General features: G+C 53.7%; 1 protein-coding gene across 1 annotated transcript in view; it reads left to right on the top strand.

The window, feature by feature from the left end:
* The window catches only part of SPTB (spectrin beta, erythrocytic), a 61897-nt gene that overhangs the window by 20191 nt on the left and 19684 nt on the right, over positions 1-22022 (top strand). The window contains exons 10-25 of the mRNA XM_046646939.1: positions 205-363; positions 1290-1592; positions 2314-2464; positions 3054-3924; positions 5010-5147; positions 9010-9766; positions 10226-10428; positions 10539-10629; positions 11890-12036; positions 13285-13548; positions 13915-14121; positions 14578-14667; positions 17983-18261; positions 18804-18934; positions 19854-20058; positions 20328-20702. Of these exons, the coding sequence (XP_046502895.1) occupies positions 205-363; positions 1290-1592; positions 2314-2464; positions 3054-3924; positions 5010-5147; positions 9010-9766; positions 10226-10428; positions 10539-10629; positions 11890-12036; positions 13285-13548; positions 13915-14121; positions 14578-14667; positions 17983-18261; positions 18804-18934; positions 19854-20058; positions 20328-20702 (4371 nt within the window). The remainder of the gene's footprint in view (positions 1-204; positions 364-1289; positions 1593-2313; positions 2465-3053; positions 3925-5009; positions 5148-9009; positions 9767-10225; positions 10429-10538; positions 10630-11889; positions 12037-13284; positions 13549-13914; positions 14122-14577; positions 14668-17982; positions 18262-18803; positions 18935-19853; positions 20059-20327; positions 20703-22022) is intronic.

The raw sequence follows: 22022 nt of genomic DNA, 5'->3' as shown, positions 1-22022 counted from the left end.
AAGAGGGAACTGGGAGGTCATGACCAGTGCTCCTCGACCTTTGATCGTCCAGACATGAAGGGCAGAAGGCTGCTCTGAACTTGAATCTGCCACCACCTCTCCCGGGAGCATGATTTCTGAAATCACTCAGTGTCAGGCGAGAGGTGGAACCCCCAAACCCAGGTGTTCCTCTTGTGCCCCAGGAATTCTCTGTCCCTCCTGCAGGCCTGGGAAAGCCTGGAGGAAGCTGAATATCGGCGAGAGCTGGCCCTGAGAAATGAGCTCATTCGGCAGGAGAAGCTAGAGCAGCTGGCCCGGCGCTTTGACCGAAAGGCCGCGATGAGAGAGACGTGGCTCAATGAAAACCAGCGCCTTGTGGCTCAGGTGGAGGGGCGGGAGGTGGTCTGAGGATGGCAGGAGAGGGGAGGCTTTCCAGAGCCGCTAGCAGTCAGCTGGGCTGCAGTCCAGGCTGGCCTCTCAGCAGCAGCAGGATAAGCCTCTCGCAGGCCTTGCAGCCCTGCTCCCCGTGACTGGGGGGGACCAAGATTCACATCAGGGGAAGAACTCTCCAGGATTTACTAAGTCTCATTTTTAGGAACAAGCATCACAATCCAAAAATGACCCTGAGGTTGTCTTCTGTGAGCCAGGGGCATCAACTAAAGCCAGGGATCGAGTTGACATTGAACACTGGTCCTCAGGGGACATGATGAACACAGAGTGTGCCTCGTGTGTGTCAGACATGCCTTCTGGACTCTGACCTCTAGGACAGTGTCATATTTCACTAGCTAAAAATTGGCCCCAGGGCTGATTCTCCATGAGAGCACCTGTTCCTTCCCACTTGGAGCTTGGAATCAAATTAAATTCCATCTAGAAAGGGGAAAGTGAGTGTTCTGAGAGAATTGGAGGGTGTGCGTGCACCCTAGATAGCGTGGGGGCAGGCCATCTGTTTACAGCTGCGTGGAGTCCTGGGGAGAAGCCCCTTCCTGCCCAGAAGCAGGCAGGTCCACTCGAGGCAGGGTGGTGAGTGCCAGCGGGCCTCAAAAGGGCTCAGTTGGTAACAACACACAGCATTCCCACACGTGTGGCACAGTGAGCAAAATCTTGAGCTTCTTTTAAAGGTTCTTGTGAGAGATTTAGTTTCCAGAACTTAGCTCTGATAAGATTGGCTGAAAAAGACGGCAGGACTAACTCCTTGGGAATGGGCTGGCTTTCCCAGGTAGCAGTTGTTCTGAAGGGACCTGCCGTGTCTCTGCAACTGGGATGAGCCAAGGGGAGCCTGACTGAGCTGCCTGTTTTCTTCCTGTGGGCAGGACAACTTTGGGTATGACCTGGCAGCCGTGGAGGCCGCGAAGAAGAAGCACGAGGCCATCGAGACAGACACAGCCGCCTACGAGGAGCGAGTGAGGGCCCTGGAGGACCTGGCCCAGGAGCTGGAGAAGGAGAATTACCACGACCAGAAGCGCATCACGGCCCGCAAGGACAATATCCTGCGCCTGTGGAACTACCTGCAGGAGCTGCTGCAGTCCCGGCGCCAGAGACTCGAGACAACCCTGGCGCTGCAGAAGCTCTTCCAGGATATGCTGCACAGCATCGACTGGATGGATGACATCAAGGTGGGCCCTGGGACCCATCCCCCATGCCCCTGGTTCCCCTCTGGCCTCAATGCTGGCCCTGCACTTAGGGTATGCCTCCTTAGATGCCCCTCCAGCCAATCATGTCTGAGTCAGAATGGACAAACAGGCAGCACGGTGTCTGGCTGCATCTGCCTGTTGACTTCTTGGCTCACTGGGCTCCAGACAAGTCACCAGCCCAGGTCCCCTGTCTCCCCAGTGATCAAGAAATCTGGGGTTCGTAGTAGGACAGGTGCCAACCTGCAGGACCCAGAAGAGATAGACATTAATCAGGAGTGTGGAGACTCAGGCCCCGAGTAATCACAATTTGACTGGTTAGAATCCAGACCTCCCCCGATAGGGGCAGCCAGGAAGTCTGAATCTCCTCTCCCTCTACCACCGTGGCTCTTAACTGAGGACGCACATCAGAGTGACCATGGAACTTTCTAAAAATACACATGCCCAGGCCCAAACCTAGGGCAGATGCAGGAGATCAAGTATGGGGCCTGAGCTGTAAGATGATCCATGAATGATTCTGATGGGCACCCCTAGTAGGAGCTCCTGCTCTGTAGCTTCTTCCATATTGAACAGCAGCCATTTTCCAGCTGCCCCTGACTCACCCTGGCCCTGAGACCATGGATACTCCATTTGGACGGGTCTCTTCTAGCATGTAGGTCTCTTCACCTCTCCTCGATCCCTCTACCCTGTCTGTCCTCTTTGCCAGGCTCACCTCTTGTCTGCCGAGTTTGGGAAACACTTGTTGGAGGTCGAGGACTTGCTACAGAAGCACAAGTTGATGGAGGCTGACATCGCCATCCAAGGGGACAAAGTGAAGGCCATCATCGCAGCTACCCGGCAGTTCACTGAGGGGAATGGTGAGACCGCAATATCTCCCTGTTGAGGCCTCTAGCTCAGTGCTCCAGCACCCCGGCTTGGATAAATCTAGCTTTAGAATTCTGCTTCTTTCATCAACTAATGGTGCAAGAAAGAAGCTTGAGGGATAGCAAAACTCTCCAGCGAGCAGGCCACTGCTTTGGTGATCTATAATCAGAAGGTGTTAATAAGCACCAATAAGGCATTGTTCATCTTTCATTCTCTTTGCTGGTTCAAATTACAGCAGAGACAATTTAGGTTTATAGCTTTGGGTCTTAAATAGGAGACCCTGCTGCCTCCTTGAAGAATCATCTTGAAATTTGTGTCTGGGCTTTTAAAAAAAGTAATTTCGCATTGTACATTTCTAGTGAGAGCTGACTCAACTTGTAACCTCCCTTATTCCTGAAGTTTTAGTGGGAATTAATTATAAAGAAAGTGGCCTGCCCTCTGAGCAGCTGGGAATCCCTGCCTCCAATCCTAAAGCCCCACTGAGAAGGCTGGTTGTGTGGTTCTAGCCTGACGGCTGGTCTGAAGCTTGCCCATCGATGAAACTCTTACCCCTTTTGTCCTCCCTGCTCCAATTCCTCCCAGGGTACCAGCCTTGTGACCCCCAGGTCATCCAGGACCGTGTCAGCCACCTGGAGCAGTGCTTTGCAGAGCTGAGCAACATGGCAGCTGGGCGGAAGGCCCAGCTGGAGCAGTCCAAGCGGCTCTGGAAGTTCTTCTGGGAAATGGATGAGGCTGAGAGCTGGATCAAGGAGAAGGAGCAGATTTACTCCTCCCTGGACTACGGCAAGGACCTGACCAGCGTGCTCAGCTTGCAACGCAAGCACAAGGCCTTTGAGGATGAGCTCCGTGGGCTGGACGCCCACCTGGGGCAGATCTTCCAGGAAGCTGAAGGCATGGTCACTCGCAAGCAGTTTGGGTACCCACAGATCGAGGCCCGAATCAAGGAGGTGGCCACCCAGTGGGACCAGCTGAAGGAGCTGGCTGCCTTTCGTAAGAAGAACCTCCAGGATGCTGAGAACTTCTTCCAGTTCCAGGGCGATGCGGATGAACTGAAGGCCTGGCTGCAGGATGCCCACCGGCTGCTCTCAGGCGAAGACGTGGGGCAGGATGAAGGGGCCACGCGGGCCCTGAGGAAAAAGCACAAGGACTTCCTGGAGGAGCTGGAGGAGAGCCACGAGGTGATGAAGCACCTGGAGCAGCAGGCCCAGGAGTTCCCACAAGAGTTTCGGGATTCCCCAGATGTGACCAATCGGCTGCAGGCCCTCCAGGAGCTCTACCAGCAGGTGGTGGCTCAGGCGGACCTACGTCAGCGGAGGCTGCAGGACGCCCTAGACCTGTATACAGTGTTTGGGGAGACAGATGCCTGTCAGCTGTGGATGGGTGAGAAGGAGAAGTGGCTGGACCAGATGGATATCCCAGACACGCTGGAGGACCTGGAGGTCGTGCAGCACAGGTCAGAGCTGACCCTTCTCTTCCTTGCCTCCACGAACAACAGCTGCAGTCCCCCTCTCCCTAGCGTGGGAACAGCCTCTGGGTCAACAAGGGTCTCTGTGAGGTCATAGGATACCCAGGTACCAGGAGTCATGAGTTCTAATCTGACTCTGTGGCTTTGGGTACTTCATCCCCTGGGGCCTTCCTCAAAATAAAACCAAGGGGCTCTTTCCAGTCCAAGTATTTGACTACTTTCAGCTATAGCAGCCTTTGTTCAAATGAACTGTATCTAGAATTCTGACATATAACACAGAGGAAAGGGGAGCTGACCTGGTTAATGGGGAGGAGAGAGGCTGGAACCCCATAAGCTCTAGCTTTTTGTGGCAGCCACTAAGCCACAGAACCCTGAGGGCCGCAGACCGGTGTGCAAACCACCAGTCTTCAAGGCCATCCTCATTTCTGCTGTTTCGGTGCCATCCACACTCCAGCATGGGAAGGCATGCCCCCAGTTTGTGTGGCACTCTAGCATTCTAAGTACAGAATCCGGAGAGTCGAGGAGAAGAGGACATTCCTGGGAGCATGCTGAGGTGGTCTCACACTGATGCTGGATAGACCTGGGCTCCTATCCCAGAAGGGTCAGTTTTTATAACCACACAGTGCCCCTCCCCACAGCAGCTCTCCCTTCTCCTGCTCAGGGACAGAGCACCTGCCTGGGGAGGGTATCCTTCAGGTCAAGATGTCAGGGCAGTGGAATTAGGGTCTCAGAGCAGCAACTGGTAGGCATGCCAGGTAGTCTCTGTGGCGATTAGCCCCCCACACACACCTCTTTGTTCCCCAACACCTCTCTCTTGAGCCAGTGGCCCATGTAGTAAGTAACCAGCTCTCTCCTAGCCTGATCCAGGAAATGCTAAACCATGAAACTGGACCCATGAACCAGAAAATAGGGTGTGTCAGCATATCTTTCTCCTCTCTTCTCCCTTACCTGGTCAAATTATTTAGGAGGTGGAGGGAGAAAGCAGGAGCTACATGTTCTGGAGACTGGGTGGCCACTGGCAATGAAGTGCCTGCTGCTGCCTCTCCAGTCCTCATTTTCTCTGTCCATATCAGGTTTGACATTCTGGACCAGGAGATGAAGTCGTTGATGGCTCAGATTGAAGGCGTGAACTCTGCTGCCAACAGCCTGGTAGAGAGTGGCCACCCACGCAGTGGGGAAGTGAAGAAGTACCAAGACAACCTGAACACCAGGTGGGGTGTCGGTAGGGTTGGGGGCTGGGGGCATCTCCTCTTGGCACATGACACACCCCCAGGGATGTGGCCTAGAAGTCAGGACGCATCCTATGCACTCCCAGGTTTGAGCCCTCAGAGCTCCTGTCTTTCTCAGCCACGGTCTCCTTCTGACGCTGGAGCTGCAGCAGCAAGGAGGAGGGACCTGGGTGGTGATTGTCCCAGGGAGGGAGAGAGAGATGTGTTCACAGAGCTGCAAATGCTATGCCTTTGGTGGGGGGTGGGTATCCTGTGTGAAAGAGGAGACATTCTGAGTGTGCCCGTAGAATCAGGCCATATGGTACTCATGCCACATTGCCCCGGACATTCTTAGGCAGGGAAAATTGCTTTCTGACAGCTCTTAAGTACTGTCCACAAAAGAAAGCTCCTGTCTGTGCCAAATTGCAGTCTCGATCATGAGGCTGGCTTGAGTGAAGAAGAGAATTAGCAGGAAGCCTTGAGCACGCTGTGTAGCTAGAACAAAAAACAGGCCCAGAGGAGCTCTCAGTACAGGGCCTAACTGCCCAGGGCTTCCTCGGGATCTCGGAGGACAGCACACGTGTGTTCCCTGGGGCCCCACACACACAATGCTGCGTGGTCACCACCTCCCCATGGCCTGCCCCTTTCCCTACACTGTGCCCAAGCCCTGCTCGGCCTCAGGCAGTCTGAGATGGAGTGAGGGAAGAAAAGGGTCAGCATGGTGGAGACTCTGGAGGGGCCTACTGGGAGGCAGGGGGCGACTGGGACACTTCAGAGCCACTAGAACGAGGCCGACTGTCTCAGCCTCCAAAGATGGGAATGTAGGGGATGTAGTTCAGGGATTCCTTTGTAACTGTGAGGTTTCTGCAGAGGAGGAGAACGCCTCTTTGCTCTTTAGGTTTGGCGGTAACGGGGGTGCGTGTGCAAGAGTGTGCACATATGCGAGACACAGGAAGAAGTTGTCAGCTATACATCAGTTGCCTTAATGAGCTGTAGTCAGAGAATGTTGATCTTTAAAGACCCTAAGCCATGCACCTTCCTAAGTGAAATGCATAAGGAACTTGCCATCCTCAGGTGAGAGAGGACCTAAGGGATGGACTGGGAAGATGGCTTTCCGTTAAATCTGAGAGTTGAAAGGTGCCTGAGAAGTCATCTAGTCTAGCGACGTGCCCACACAGCCTGTGCCCCTGCACAGACATTTCCAGGGATGGGGAGCTCACCCCCTCACCATGCAACCAATCCAATCCAATTTGGGACAACTCCTTTCACTTAGAAAGTGTGATCTCAGATTGAAGTGAAATTTGTACTCACTGGTTCTGGCTCTGCCCTTTAGAGAGATCAAAACTTATTCTGATTCTTCTTTCATGCAATAGCTCTTCAGATATTTTTTAAACAACTATCGTTCTTCGCCTCCACTAGCAGTCTTGCCTCCATGCCCGCGCTGTGCTCTCTCCCAGAGTGCGTCCTCCTCCAACTACATACTTCCAGTCCTGTCCGTCCTTTAGGCCAGGCCACATTCCTCTCCTGCCCAGAGTCCCAGATGAAAATCTATCTTTCCCTCCTCTTACTGGTTTTGAGCTTCACATTCTGCTTTGTTTTATAATTACTTTGGTCCTGAAGAACTTTCCTACCAGACTACAAGCAAATCTTCATGTATTGCGCACCAGGCACATTATTGTCTGAGGTTCTCTCTGTCTGCAATGTTCTTTTCCCAGATATCCATTTGGCTTACTCCCTTACTTTATTTAGATGGCAGCTCACATGTCAGCTTATTGGAGCAGTCCTCACTGACCACTCAATTGAAATATTAAATTCCTCCCTCCCTCTCAGCCCCTCTGCTTCTATCCTATTACCTTTATTTTTTCTTTGTACTTGTCAGCACCTGATGGGTTGTAGACTCATTGATTTGTCTCTGCCCTACTCCAATGAGAGCAAGCCCTTTACTTGGCTCATCGCTGTATCCCAGAGCTTAGAACAGTGCCTGGCACAAGGCACGTGATGGCTGCGTGATAAATGCTTAGTGAATGAGTGAACAGGACAAAACTGAAATATCTTCTGCCAAGCTTGGCACATATGAGTCATTCAAACACTTATTGAATGCATGATCACCTTCCACAGTACGCATTCCACTTGACCATTTTTGTAATAATCTTGGGCCCAGGACCAAACCTGGATTCCCAGCATGGCCTGGCCAGTGCTGACTCGAGCGGCTTTGTCAACTTCCTCCCTCTTGGAGATGGTGCAATAGAGGGTTTGGGAGGCAGACTAGACCCAAACCCCAAGGTGTCCCCTGTGTGGCCTCTGCTTGGCGGCTCCAGTGAGGTCACACCAGGAAAAGCCTGGGAAGTCACCATGGGGCCTCTTGCCTGGGGCACAGCCAGACCCTCTCCCGTGGCTTCTGGATGGGGCCAGGAGATCTCACAGCCCTGGAGCACCTCACTATCGCCTCCTGGTGGTTTCAGACCAACTTGGAGAAAATCTTCAGCTCCTTTCCTTTGACTTCCCAGCCTCAGCACCATCTGCATGCCAGGCACAGAATTCTTTACAGTCTAGGAGGGGAGCTGAGCAATCTTTGGGCTCTTGCTCCTCTCTCTCCTGATAGTCTCGATCCTTCCCAGCCTATCTCCCACTTCTCTTTGCAGACCTGTCTTTCAATCCGGACAGCAGCTGTTGTCACACCTTGGAAATGCCCACAGCGTACTCTATCCAGTCCGTCTGCCAAGTCCCTCCACCCCAAGCCCCTAGATCCTGGGGATGCAAAGATGAGAGAGGTACTCAGGGCCCCACCTTATTGATCACTCCAGTGGAGGCTCTAGAGATCTGGTCACTGAGATACAGCTCAGAAGACCATCACACAACCTGCCACCATCACCCCATTGCTCCTACAGCTCCCTTAGTCCCCTTTGCCTGGTATGTGCTGTGTACATAGTACTGTACTTATTTTGTGAGCTTATTTTGAGAGCTCTTACTTTCTCTCTAAATTGTACAGTCCATAAGGCAAAGTCTGGCTATGTCTATATTATCCTAAAGGCTAACGTAATGGTTAAACCTTGGGGGTATTCAAGAGAGATGGGTTTGATTCGTGAATGGGCATTCAGCATACTCTCGTGTGCTTATGTGGTACAGTAATGTAGAATGAGTAAACCCAGGCCCAAGGCAGGTGTTCCTGGGGGTCTGGGCCCAGGCTGATGGGCAGCTCTTTAGAAGAGGCTTATTGTGGGCTGCAGACCAACCTCAGGCCCCTAGCACATCTGCCAGAACTTTGCACGTTTCCCAGTTTCATTCCAGCACTGCGCTTGAAGGTTAAGATCATGTCATCTATTTTAATTATAATCCCAGCTTCTCCCCTCCCTACTTCCTCTTCCTCCTCCTTTTCTTCATCAGGCCTCTTGTCTCTTAGAGCCAGGGTGACTTTTTCTGGCCCTGGGCATGTTGAACATGGTCTTAGGCATTTTCGTAGTTCCCCCAGGGCAGCTGGGACCCTTTGTCCTGAAGCGTTCTTGAAGTTCATAATGTGGGCTTTCTAATTATTTTCAGTATTTCACAAAATCTGGGGAGGTCATATATTTGCCTGAAATTTAACTACATTAAAGAGCCTACCTAAGTGTCATGTTCCTTTACTTATGGTTGGAATCACATCACTGCTCGCCTCCGGCTGATGGAAAGATCATATTGGTCATATATATCTTGGGTAAAACTGGATAAATGAATTTTACTCACCACAGTTTTTTGGGTAGATGATTTTTTTTCGGCATGCGAGATCTGTGGGGAGAGACTCTGGTGGGAAATCTGGGAAGGGATGCCCTGTGGAAAGAGTTAAGGAAGATGGTGTCTCTCTGTGCCCCCGCTGTGTCCCCCTTGGCAGGTGGCATGCATTCCAGGCCATGGTGGCAGAACGGCGGGGAAAAGTAGACTCAGCTCTCCGGGTGCACAACTACTGCGTGGATTGCGAGGAGACCAGCAAGTGGATCATGGACAAAACGAAGGTAGTGGAGTCCACAAAGGACCTCAGCCGAGACCTGGCAGGCGTCATCGCCATCCAGCGGAAGTTGTCAGGGCTGGAGCACGATGTGACTGCCATCAAGGCCCGCATGAGTACCCTAGAGCGTGAGTCGCTGCAGCTGATGGAGTCACACCCTGAGCAGAGAGATGACATTGGCCAGCGGCAGAAGTATGTGGAGGAGCTGTGGCAGGGCCTGCAGCGAGCCCTGGAGGGCCAGGAGGCCTCACTGGGTGAAGCCAGCCAGCTACAGGCCTTCTTGCAGGATCTGGATAACTTCCAGTCCTGGCTGTCCGTGACCCAGAAGGCTGTGGCCTCCGAGGACACACCCGAGTCCCTCCCGGAGGCCGAGCAGCTCCTGCAGCAGCATGCGGCCATCAAGGACGACATTGACAGGCATCAAGAGAACTTCCATCACATCAAGGCCTCTGGAGAGACGGTGATCCATGGCCAGACAGACCCAGAGTACCTGCTCCTGGGCCAGCGGCTGGAAGGCCTGTATAGTGGCTGGGATGCCCTGCATCGGATGTGGGATAGCCGCGGCCGCTCCCTTGCCCAGTGCCTCGGCTTCCAGGAGTTCCAGAAGGATGCCAAGCAGGCTGAAGCCATCCTCAGCAACCAGGTAGAGAGAGGCATTCAGGGCTGGGGGCAGAGAGGGGGGGCTGCCCTGGGTAATAGCACAGGTGAGTCTTTGAATGTGCTACAGGACTCAGGGACCAAATTATGCTTTTCTTGGACTCTCTAGCCACTAATTAGGGGGACAGTCCTCTTTGTTCCTTATCATGTGCCTTTTCCAGCCTTGTGTCCCAAACTGTGCCTTGTTTTTGGGTCAGTTAGAGGCTAGAGAAGCGACTTTTCGCTTGGGTAGTTACCCTTCCCTGTGGCTCTAGGCACACTGTTCATCAGGTGCCCTTGGGTGGGGGTGGGGTGACAAGGCCTGAAAGCTTCTTCCTTGTACAACTCCAGGGGGTGCCATTCACGCTGTAGCCTGTATGGCTGCACATGGACCTCCTGCCTGGCAGGTGCCCTCACCACCTCCTGAGCTTGTCTTCATGCCTTGTCTGGAAACTTGCTTCAACAGGAATATACTCTGGCTCACTTGGAGCCCCCAGACTCCCTAGAAGCTGCAGAGGCGGGGATCCGGAAGTTTGAGGATTTCTTGGCATCTATGGAGAACAACCGGGATAAGGTCTTGAGTCCTGTGGACTCTGGAAACATTCTGGTAGCTGAGGGAAACCTCTACTCAGACAAGATCAAGGAGAAGGTGCAGCTTATTGAGGACAGGTACTCTCCGCTCCCCGGGTCACAGGGCAGGAGCCAGGTAGGGCTGGGATGCTGTGCAAGGACCCCAGGCTCAGCACTGTTGTGACTACAGCTTCTGGCTTCCCTTCTAGGCACAAGAAGAACAATGAGAAGGCCCAGGAGGCCTCAGATCTTCTGAGAGACAACCTGGCGCTCCAGAACTTTCTCCAGAACTGCCAGGAGGTGAGGCTCCAGCAAGGCAGGCCCCTTTGCAGGAGATTCCTTTCAAGGAGCAAAGTGCCCTAGAGGTGGGAAGTCCACAGGGATCCTTTCTAACTCAGGAGTCTGGGATCCCATGGGTGGAGAACTCTGGGTACTTGGCAGCTTAGGTCATCTTCTAGAATCTTAGGTTCTACAATTATTTTTTTCAAATCTGTAAAGGTATCTTTTAATTTGTCAAGTCTAGGACAAGGTTTCTCAAAGAGTGACCTGAGGACTATCTACGTTAGAGTCACCTAGAGCCCTAGTCAGAGCTGGCTTCAAGGACATGCGACCTGTGCATTCACACAGGGCCCAGTGCTTAGAAAGGCCCCATGTTTAGTTTAGTGCTCGGCTGTTGCCATCTTGAAATTCTTAATAATTTTGAACATTTCCATTTTGTACTGGGCCCTGGAAATTATGGAGCCAGTCCTGGCCCTAGTGAAATTCAGACTCCTGGGCCCCACATGGGCCCAGATGAATCAGAATCTTAATGAGTGAGAGAGAGAAAGCAGCATTTTCAACAAGCCTCCCAGTTGGAGAACGGCTGACTCAGAAGGTTCTTGTTCAGCCTGGGCTGAGCTACACAGGGTAGGGCTTTAACCTGTACTCCCAGTCCCTCTGTTGACAGTACTTCCACGTGGAATGGGGCTTTCCATGACCTCTTTCCTGCTCCCATCTTCATGCCCCTTTCCACTCAGCCCAAATGACTTTGTTTTTGTCTCCTTCTGCCCTTGGCACAAACCTGCCTTGGTATAGTGCCAGGACATCTTGGAAACATTGGATACTCATCACAGTCCATCCCTCATTGTTAATTATAGGATCTGCCCTTGGCTTCTTCCTCCACTAATATTTTCCCTGTGTTTATTGATGATTTCTCACCCTACTGCCAAAAGGTGGATTTATCTATCCATTCAGTAAACACACGTTGAGTTCCTGTAATGGGTCGGGCCTTGTCCTAGGTCCTGGAACTATGGAGAGAAGAATAAACATCCCTGGTGTCACAGCACACACTCTGGTGGGGGAGACCACCAGTGCACATCTTTTAGCCCTGAGACAATATGGGTTAAGTTGCCTGTGCTGGGAGGGATCCAAGTGGAGAGTAGTACCCTTACCCTGCTGTGTTCGTACTTCCTCCCCTCGGCCTTCTCTGTCTGCAGCCAGAGGTGGGCAGCAGGTCCTGCCCTGAGCCCCTGGCCAAAGAGGTGCATCAGGGACCCTTGGACTCACTCTTTCTACCCACAGCTGACTCTCTGGATCAATGACACGCTGCTGACATCTCCGGATGTCTCCTATGATGAAGCGCGAAACCTTCATAACAAATGGCTGAAGCACCAGGCGTTTGCGGCAGAGCTGGCTTCCCACCAAGGGTGGCTGGAGAACATCGACGCAGTAAGTAAAGCGAGTGGTGGAGGCTCTCTGCTCAGCTAGACTTACTTGAATGGGCTTCACCCAGGGCATAGACACTGTCCTGAAGCTTGCTGGACAGTATAGGACTTAGAAGTAAAAAACCTCTCTGAATAGTAGTTAAACTTTCAGATCTCCTGATAGTGTAGTCCTGTTAAGCCTGGTCAGAATTGGTGCCTCCTCTGGGTGACCTGAGTCTGGGGACAGTCCTGGACACTGAGGACACCCTAGTTAGAGCTTCAGCTTCCCCAGTGCCAGGAAGGCATTTACCTCTGTTTGCCTTCCATCATCCTCACCAGGGCCCCACACTGTTCTGCCCAGGCACAGGGCAATATGTGAGATGAGCCAAGAGGTCCAGGGGGCCACTGACCTTCACCGTTTGGATGGGCACAACCCCCAGGGAGTGGTCTTTCACCCCCGCTTGTAGATGGGGAACCAAGAGTCCACTTGGTAATGAGCTTGCCCAGGGGCCCAAGTCAAAATGCGGCTGGAGTCAGATCTGGGGATGAGGTACCCTTGCTTCTCCCTGCTGTGACTGTCTGGGAAGAATCAGGCCTGCGGTCCACATGAGGCCATTCCACGGTGGTACAGGGTGCAGGCTCTAAGCCAGGCACTCTGACTCCTCCACCTCCCTGTGCCTGAGAGTCTTCATCTGTCAAATGAAGATGCTAACAGACCTCCCCCAGGGGGTTGTGAGCATAAAGCACTTAGAATAGTGCTTGGCATCCTTAGGCACTCCGTAAGGATTGACTGTTATTAGCACTATGTATTCCTGGGCCCAAGTCAGAGCATACTGCACCCACCCAAAAGAGGTCCGTTTATGCAGGTGAAAAACAGATGGACAAACCCAGTAACTGAAAGATATCACCAAAGGTTAGTGCACAGCCTCTGGGAAGATGAGCTCGAGAGAGTGCAGTTCACACGGAGGTTTCCAGGCTGGTTGTGACTGCATGGATCTTGGATTTTTTTTTTTTAATCTAAAAAAATTTGAGTACCCGCTGACCCTTGTCTGCAGCTCCCCATACTGCAGTCTCCCAACCACATCTCCCCCTGTCCCACCTTCCACGGCAGATGACTCTGGGTATGCATAGTCTTTTAGCTGAGCCTTGCCTGAGTTCCAGGCAGATTCTGCCTCACTGACCTCCCCTCGGTTAGGCCCTTGCACCCACCTGGAGCAGGGCTGCTCCAAGGCTGCCCAGCTCAGAGGGTGAGCTCTCCTCCTTCCTCACACAGGAAGGGAAGGAGCTGATGGAGGAGAAGCCCCAGTTTGCAGCCCTGGTGTCCCAGAAGCTGGAAGCCTTGCACCAGCTCTGGGATGAGCTTCAGACCACCACGCAGGAGAAGGCCCAACACCTCTTAGCTGCCAGGAGCTCCGACCTGCGCTCGCAGACTCACGCAGACCTCAACAAGTGGATCAGCGCCATGGAGGACCAGCTGCGGTCGGATGACCCGGGCAAGGACCTGACCAGCGTCAACCGGATGTTGGCTAAGCTGAAGGCACGTAAGCACACTGGAATAGAGGGGATCTTGGGGAGCAAATCTGAAACCTGAAAGAGAGTACTCCATCCATTCCTCTTAGCTGGGTCTGCTTTATAGGGCAAAAATGTCTCCTGGTTCACAACCCATTTCCTACCCCTTGGCAATGGGTAAGACAGGGGTCCCAACAGGTTAATAAATGCACACGTGAGAAGAATGGGACAGACGCTCCGTGGAGGAGAAGATGAGGGGGTGTCCAGGGAGACTTCCTGGGGAGGCTGAGCTCAAACCAGGCCTGTGAGGATGGGTAGGATACAGATGATGAAGAGGAGGGAGGGGCTGCCCAGGGGCCGAGGCTGGTGCTGACACCGTCCCCTTGCATCTCAGCGTGTGGAGGACCAAGTGAACGTGCGGAAGGAGGAGCTGGGGGAGCTGTTTGCCCAGGTGCCCTCACAAGGAGAGGAGGTGGGGGACATGGACTTGAGCATCGAGAAGCAGTTCCTGAACCTCCTGGAGCCCCTGGGGAGGAGGAAGAAGCAGCTGGAATCATCCAGAGCCAAGCTGCAGATCAGCCGGGATATAGAGGATGAGACGGTGCGTTGGCTGCAGCCCCCTCACCGCTGCCCCAAGCAGCTGAGCCGGCAGCTGCCGTCAGGATAACTGGCTGCCACCCAGGGCGATCCTTGGCAGCAGATGTCTGGTCCTCTCACCCTCTTATCTCATAGGGTTGTTGTGATGATTACATTATACATAAAATTAAATCCAGTGCTTTTTGAACGGTAACTCACTCATTGACCTTAGGGCCAGACAGACTTGGGTTTGAGATCCAGCTACATTACCTGTCCCCTGTGTGACCAGGAGCAAGTGATCTGAAACCCCAATTCAAAATTTCAAAATGTCCCCATCTGTAAAATGGGAGCAAAACCTTATGGGGTGTTGGGAAGAACCAGGGAGACACAGCAGGCAGAACTCTGCCTGGCCCATGGTGAGTGGTTGGGAAGGAGTGGCCATGATTGTCATCAGCTGTCCCCTGCCTTCTGGTCTCCACAGCTCTGGGTGGAGGAGAGGCTGCCTCTGGCCCAGTCGGTTGACTATGGCACTAATCTGCAAACTGTGCAGCTGTTCATGAAGAAGAACCAGGTGAGTCTGCCTCACCTCGTCAGTCCCACCTGCCCCACCCCCACCCCGTCCCCGCCCAGGGAGGGAGAGCCAGCCCTGACCTGCAGAAGGCCAGTGACAGCAGATTACAGATTATTGTTCTTCTCGGTAGCTATGGGGTGCCCAGTCTGTATTTGTAGTCTTGTAGCAGAAAGAGCAGTTCAGTGATGGCAGAGAGAATTCTGGGAGGACCACAGAGGAGGGAGGGTCCAGGTGCTTTGGGATTTGGGGCCATTCAGACCCATCAGGGCACGGGTGAGCACAGGACCTGGAGGCCTGGCTAGGGTTTAATGTGCTGTACAGCTTCTGTTTCCATGGCCTCCCTGAGAGGCCACATAGCTCCTGGTTTCTCTCCAACGCTGCCTTGCCTCTTCCAGGGCTGAGTTTGGCCTGTTGGGTGTCCTCGGGGTAAGCAGGCCCCATTTCTCTGGATACATGAGGATACTTGTGGAACTCAAACCCCACTAGGAAGTCACTAAACTTGGGCTCTGAACCATTGGAGCTAACATCTGTCGGCTCTTCTGCTCTCACTTAGGCCTGATTGGGAACGTCTGGGGCCCTGGTCAGAATCCTAGAAGGGAGCACACACATTTCCTCTTGTATCAGTGTTGCAGGGGAAGCCTGCATCCTCCACAAAGGCCAGCTACCTAGGGTGGCAGTGCCTCTGTGCTTGGCCAGGAGCTGGCCTACTCTGGGGCAGAGAGTCCCTCCTGCCTGGTCTGCTGTCTGGGTCGGGTCAGGAAGTGGCAGCTGCAGCCACGAGCAAGGAGAGTCTGGAACTTATCCCAGAGAAGAGCGGTGTGTCCCCGAGTACCAGTCTGTATTGCAGCTCCTTGGGGAAGGAAGGTCATGGTAGACAGTACCTCCTTCCCCAGAATATCAGCTCACAGAACCCAGCAACTGTGCAAGGGCCTGAATGGTTTATGTCCAAAGAGGTTTCTTAAAAGCTCCTTCGGCCCTTTGCTTCCACTTGACATGATCTGGTCACTAAGGTTCAGACAGCCACACGCAGGGACCTCAGCTGGAAGGTGGTGGCGGGGGGCAGGGGTTCAGTTAACACCACAACCTCCAGATAAAGGAGGGAGGTGGTAGAAGACAGTATCCTCAGGGTCTCAGTTTCCTCAACTGTAAAATGAGGCAACTCTGGTCTTTCCCACACTGAAGATGTTGACTCTCTCTAGCTTCAATAAGTGTTATTGCCAAGCAATTTTGAGCTCCACTGGCTGAAGGTTGCTATTTCAGGAAAAGGGCAAGACAAATATGGATGGGATTCCCCTAATCAGGAAGGGGAATATAATTTCTTGGGAGAGCGTGGCTGCCCTAGCAAAGACTATGTTAGGCTAGCCCAGCTAAAGCCGAAATCCCGTTTCATCATTCCCTTTATTGCAGTGGTTCTCAATCTTTGGTGTGTCAGACTCACCCAGAGGGCTTGTTAAAGTGCAGTTGACCGGGCTCCACCCCAATCTACTGAATCAAATGCTGGGAGTAGAGCCTGGTAATTTGCATTTCTATCACGATCCTCAGTGATATTGATGCTGCTGGCCTGGGACCCCACTTTGAGAACCACTGCTCTAATGGCTGTTCATTGCGGCAAGAACAAATCCTGCAAGGTGCCACCCGAATGGTTCTCCATTCGGGCTGCATTTAGAATCACCAGGCCCCACCTTGGTTCAATTAATTAGGATCTCTGGGGCTGAGGGCCTGGCTGTGTCTGTATTCCCAGATTATTCAGTGTGCAACCAGGGTTAAGAACCACTGTCCTGTCTGATCCAGCCTCCGTCTGCCTCTAACTCCCCTCTCTTCTCACTTTTGCCTTCCTTCACAGTGTTCAGCTCTTCTGGCCCTCTCCTTGGCCTTCAGACAGTCCAGGCTTGCATCCACTCCAGGGAACCCATTATCTACGTTCATTCACTTATTTACACGCTTACTGTCTCTTTCCTCTAGTAGAGCGTAAACTTTATGAGGGCAAGGGTTTTGTTTATATTGTTTCTGTATTGTCCCTAGAATCTAGAACCGGGCCTGGTACCTAGAAAATAATTTAGTAAATACGTGTTGAATGAATGAAGTCAGGGAAGGAGACATCCTAAGTAAGCACACTGCACAGGAGCCTAGGCAGGAACCACTTACAAAGAGAGAGGGAAATGCCTTGAGAGGTCATAAGATCTCAGGGGAAGTAAAGAGGCAAGTGGGGCTGACACCATGGGCTGCTTGACTATAATTGCACAGACCATGGGAAATTGTTGGAATCGAGACTCTGGGCATAAAGTGTAAAAATGCATTTCAGGGGCCAGCTCTGTGGCTGAGTGGTTAAGTTCGCGTGCTCTGCTGCGGCGGCCCAGGGTTCAGATCCTGGGCGCGGACATGGCACCACTCATCAGGCCACGTTGAGGTGGCGTCCCACATCCCACAACTAGAAGGACATGCAACTAAGATATACAACTGTGTACAGGGAGGTTTGGGGAGATAAAGCAGGAAAAAAAAAAAAAAAGATTGGCAACAGTTGTTAGCCCAGGTGCCAATCTTTGAAAAAAGAAAAATGCATTTCAGGAAGTTAGGGGACTTGTGGATGTTTCTATCTCTATATATTTTAAATGCTGATGTCACTGTACTGCCCATGTGTACTGCTCTTGGCCCCGCCCTCCAGATGGTTTCAAAGGCTGTGGGGAAATTCTAGAAAGGGAGGAGATGAGGGGTAAGGAGCCAAGAGCCCACATGCAAGCAGCAGCTAGCCTCGGCCTGTAGGACCCAGAAAGTGAGTAACGCGTGGGCCTCCTGAAGAAAAAAGTGACCCAGTCACCAGAGTGGGAGGAAAATGCCATTTTGATGACCAGAGGCTCAAGTGGGAAATAATACAAAGCTCACAAAAGATTTGAGAAATAGAAATGGAGAAAAACAAAACAAAATCCTAGTCTGAACAGGGAGTAACTGTTGACTATTGTTTTATGTGGAATGAAAGCTGCTAAAATAAGGTATCAAAAGGCCATTTAAAAATTGTTTTCCTTTTGCCCACCTTGTACAACTGAGAAATCAAGCTCTGAAACAGAAAGAACAGGGACTGTCAATAGCAGGGGCTCTGGGATCCTGGACAGCCCGGCTCTGCCGCCGCTGCCTCCGCTGATTGGCAGCTCTGTGCCCGTTTCTGAGCTTGTCTCAGGAGACCCGGGAGGGTGAGGAGGACACGTGAAGGGCCAGGCCCAGGGGCAGTTTTGGCCACCGCTTGCTGGGCCCTAGCTCCCTGATCAGGAGGGCGAGGTACGCCCGGGGAGGCGCCCCCTGAGCCCTTGCTGTCGGCCGCAGACACTGCAGAACGAGATCCTGGGCCATGCGCCACGCGTCGAGGACGTGCTGCAGCGGGGGCAGCAGCTGGTGGAGGCGGCGGAGATCGACTGCCAGGATGTTGCCGAGCGCCTGCAGCAGCTGCGGGGCTCCTGGGAGACACTGCAGGAGGCGGCGGCCGGGCGGCTGCAGCGCCTACGGGAGGCCAGCGAGGCGCAGCAGTACTACCTGGACGCGGGCGAGGCCGAAGCCTGGATCAGCGAGCAGGAGCTCTACGTCCTATCCGAGGAGAGCCCCGAGGTGGGCTCAGCTGGGGTGCCAGGCAGGGGCCCGAGGCCAGAGCAGGAGCTGAGGCACCATCACATCCCTTGTGGGAGCCTGGGGAGGGTGTCCGAGGAGCCCTCCTGCACGGGGACCCCCCCCACCTCTTGAGAAGACCCTGCTGCAGCGAACCACAGCTGCCGCCCTGTGTGCCAGCTGAGATTTGCTCTAACCCAAGGGTGCTTCACCTTTTTTGTGCCATGGATTCTGTGTCAATGACCTACGGTGGGAGGGGGTGAGAGGTGAGGTTGGGGGGGGGGGTCTCTAAAAGCTGGAATGATATAGGAAGCTTTCAGGGGATAGAAGGTTGGAGCTGGGCCTGGAAGCGCAGATATCAGACCTGGGGAGTCGAGAGGAAGGCAGGTGCGGGCGTTGCCGGAAATGAGAGTAGCAGGAATGCGTGGTGTGCGGTTCTCCTGTGGGTGTCCTGTGAGCATGGCTCCCCGCACCTTGGGCACCTCCAGGAGCTGGGCTGCACCCTGGGCCTGGCCGAGCTTGCACTGACAGTCGCTGCCTCCTAGGATGAAGAGGGTGCCATCGTGATGCTGAAGCGGCACCTGCGGCAGCAGCGGGCTGTGGAGGAGTACGGGAGGAACATCAAGCAGCTGGCCGGCCGGGCCCAGAGCCTACTGTCCGCAGGCCACCCCGAGGGGTGCGTGTGCCTCCCAGGGCATCAGGCCAGGGGCCCCACCAACAGGATCCCTTCAGGTCCAAGTGGGAAAACAGAAACAGTTTTCCCAAAAGCTATGGGTTTGAGAACTTCTTTCTAGACTGCTGACCCTTCCCATTCCCTTTTATGTTGTGGTTTTTTTGTGAGTAACTTCAAACAGGGCTGACTAAGGCCTGGTTTGCAAAAAGATCAGAAAATGGAATAGCAAAACTACCCTCTTGGTGATCCGAGAGCTCCAATCTTTTGAAGAGTTAGACTCTGCTAAGAGACACTGAAGACTAACTTTGCGTTTGTTTTCATGGTCCAGAAGGTACTTCACGGTCTCACAGTGTCTCAGCAAAATCATCACGTGGGAGTGAAGGTAGAAAGCCTGTATCCCTCTAGGCACATCAGTTGTGTGGGTTCTGCCTAAACGGGAGCCCATTGGGCCAGACACCTCAGGCTGCCCTCACATGTGGCTCTGTCCTCAGTTGCCTTTAGGGTGTCCACAGCTGTGGGTCCTCAGCAGCACCCTAGCATCTCCCAAGGAGCCCAAGGACTGAACCCCTGGTATGGCATGTCCCTGAGGAGCCGAGCAGGGCCTGCTACTACTGGAGCCCCGCTCAGACAGCGCTGCTCCATCAGCCTCCTTGGAAGAATAATGGAGAAGTTCCTCCTTTGTGTCGCTGGAACCACCTCCAGGGAGGACATGTTTCTGTCATCTCCTGAGGCTTCATGGGCTAAGAGATGGTTCCTTCTGTCTCCAGCTCTTCCCCGGTAGAAGTCGCTGCCATGTCTCCTGCGCTTCGCTTCCCCGCCTCTCCCTGCAGCCGGGCTGGGAAGGAGGAGGTCGGCTCCTCTGAGCTGGCTGCTCTGGGCCCTCTGTCACCGTCTCTGAGAGCTTTCTTGGTTTGAATTCCAGGGAACAGATCATCAGACTTCAGGGGCAAGTGGACAAGCAGTATGCGGGGCTGAAGGACTTGGCAGAGGAACGCAAGCGGAAGCTGGAGAACATGTACCACCTGTTCCAGCTAAAGAGGGAGGCAGATGGCCTGGAGCAGTGGATTACAGAAAAGGAGCTCGTGGCCTCTTCCTCCGAAATGGGGCAAGACTTTGACCACGTTACTGTGAGTACTCACAGCAATCGCTTGCTTTGTCTTCCCTGAATGCAGTAGACGCAGGAGCCGTCATTTCAGACACGCACAATGTGGCTGCCGGTTGCCAAGTGCTGCATAGAGATGCAGACACACCCGTGTGAGCTCAGGCCGCCCTGGGGAGGGTGTGAGAGCACAGCTCCACGTGTTTGTCATTGCTGCCCGGGTGGGTCTGCAGCTAGTGTGACGACAGCACCCTGCCCGCGAGCCCTGGTAACCACGTCTCTCTACCCCATGTCCAGCTGCTCCGGGACAAGTTCCGGGACTTCGCACGGGAGACTGGGGCGATTGGCCAGGAGCGGGTGGACAACATGAATGCCTTCATTGAGCGACTCATCGACGCGGGCCACAGTGAGGCAGCCACCATTGCTGAGTGGAAGGACGGGCTGAACGAGATGTGGGCGGACCTGCTGGAGCTCATCGACACGCGCATGCAGCTGCTGGCCGCCTCCTACGACCTGCACCGCTACTTCTACACAGGTGCCGAGATCCTGGGCCTCATCGACGAGAAGCACCGCGAGCTGCCCGAGGACGTGGGGCTGGACGCCAGCACCGCCGAGTCCTTCCACCGCGTGCACACGGCCTTCGAGCGGGAGCTCCAGTTGTTGGGCATGCAGGTGCCTTCTGCCCCTCGCGGCCCACCCACAGGTTCCAGGGACCTGCCTTCCACATCTTCCCCACGACCAACTTCCTGGGGGGCCTCCTGGCTTCCAGAGGAGAAACCTCTAGAACAAGCACCAGTAGATTTCGCCTCCTTAGAGAGGCAACAGCTCAGGGCAGGAGGGCAGGGAGCAGTGGCTTTCAGTCATTCTTTAGCTCCAAACTAGTTCTTTAAGCTGAATCTTCACAAAACCCAAAGCATGAAATACCTTACAATGCAATTTCTCTGGTTATGCAACAGCATTATTAGCAGACGCGTGTGGTGCTCATGCAGCACCGGGTACTGTTCTGAGCAATATACGTAGTCACCTCACAGCTTCGCTCTGAGCAGGGTCCTCATATTATCTGCGTCTTTGAGAGGATGGAAGCAGGGCAGAGAGAGGGTAAAGACACTGCCCGGGAACTTGCAGATAAGCAGTGGAGCCAGATTCGGATCCTGCAGTCTGGCTGTAGCCTCCGTGCCCTCAGCCACCGGGCTGTTCAGCCTTTCTACATGGGAGCTGGAGGGGCCCCAAGATCCACTTAGAACCCCCCCTCCTGTCACTGGGGTGCCCCAAGGCACCACTGCAGGGTTATAGGGTTCCACAGAGCTGCGTATGATAGAAAGGGTGAGGGCGAGGGGCCCCAGCTGCCGGGAGCTCACGGGGCTTCCAGTGGAGCAGGGAGAGGTGGGCTGGCTGTGCACCTGCACCAACCCAGCAGGCTCAGGGATGGAACACCGAGGAAGATTGGGCCCCTGCTTCAACCAGAAGGGGACCTCCGAGGGATTTGTCCTCCAGCTGGAGGTGGGGCCTGGCATGTGACTCTTGTGCCTTGGGGGTACCAGAGCCCCTGAGGCAGGGATAGCCCCACTGAGGTCTCAGGAAGGAGGTTTCATTGCCCTGGGGCCACCCCTAAACAGGGGGTCTGGGACAGCCCCCTCCTTGGAGAGGCAGCATGCACAGTGATTGAGGACAGGCACTCAGTGCAGGGTTCCAGTCGCAGCTGCGCCCCTCTACTAGTGTGAGTGACCATGGCCAGTCACTGGGTCTCTTGTGCCTCAGTTTTCTCATCTCAAAAACAGGGGTAATAGTAGTACCTCTTTCGTGGAATTGTTGTAAAGAGGGAGAGAGCTAATAAATAGAAAGTGTTTAGAACAGTGTCTGGTACGTAGCTACACTTAACTGTCATACTTCTGAGGAGATCAAAGAGCACAGAGTCCTTCTCACTCCCAAATCCACTTCAAGGCCCCAGGGGTGCCTTGGGTCAGCAGAGGTGCCAAAGCAAGGCACCTTGTC

The sequence above is a fragment of the Equus quagga genome, chromosome 20 (assembly GCF_021613505.1).
Source record: "Equus quagga isolate Etosha38 chromosome 20, UCLA_HA_Equagga_1.0, whole genome shotgun sequence".
NCBI lineage: Eukaryota > Metazoa > Chordata > Mammalia > Perissodactyla > Equidae > Equus > Equus quagga.
Note: the sequence above shows the minus strand (reverse complement) of the source record. Positions and strands in the feature narration are given on the sequence as shown.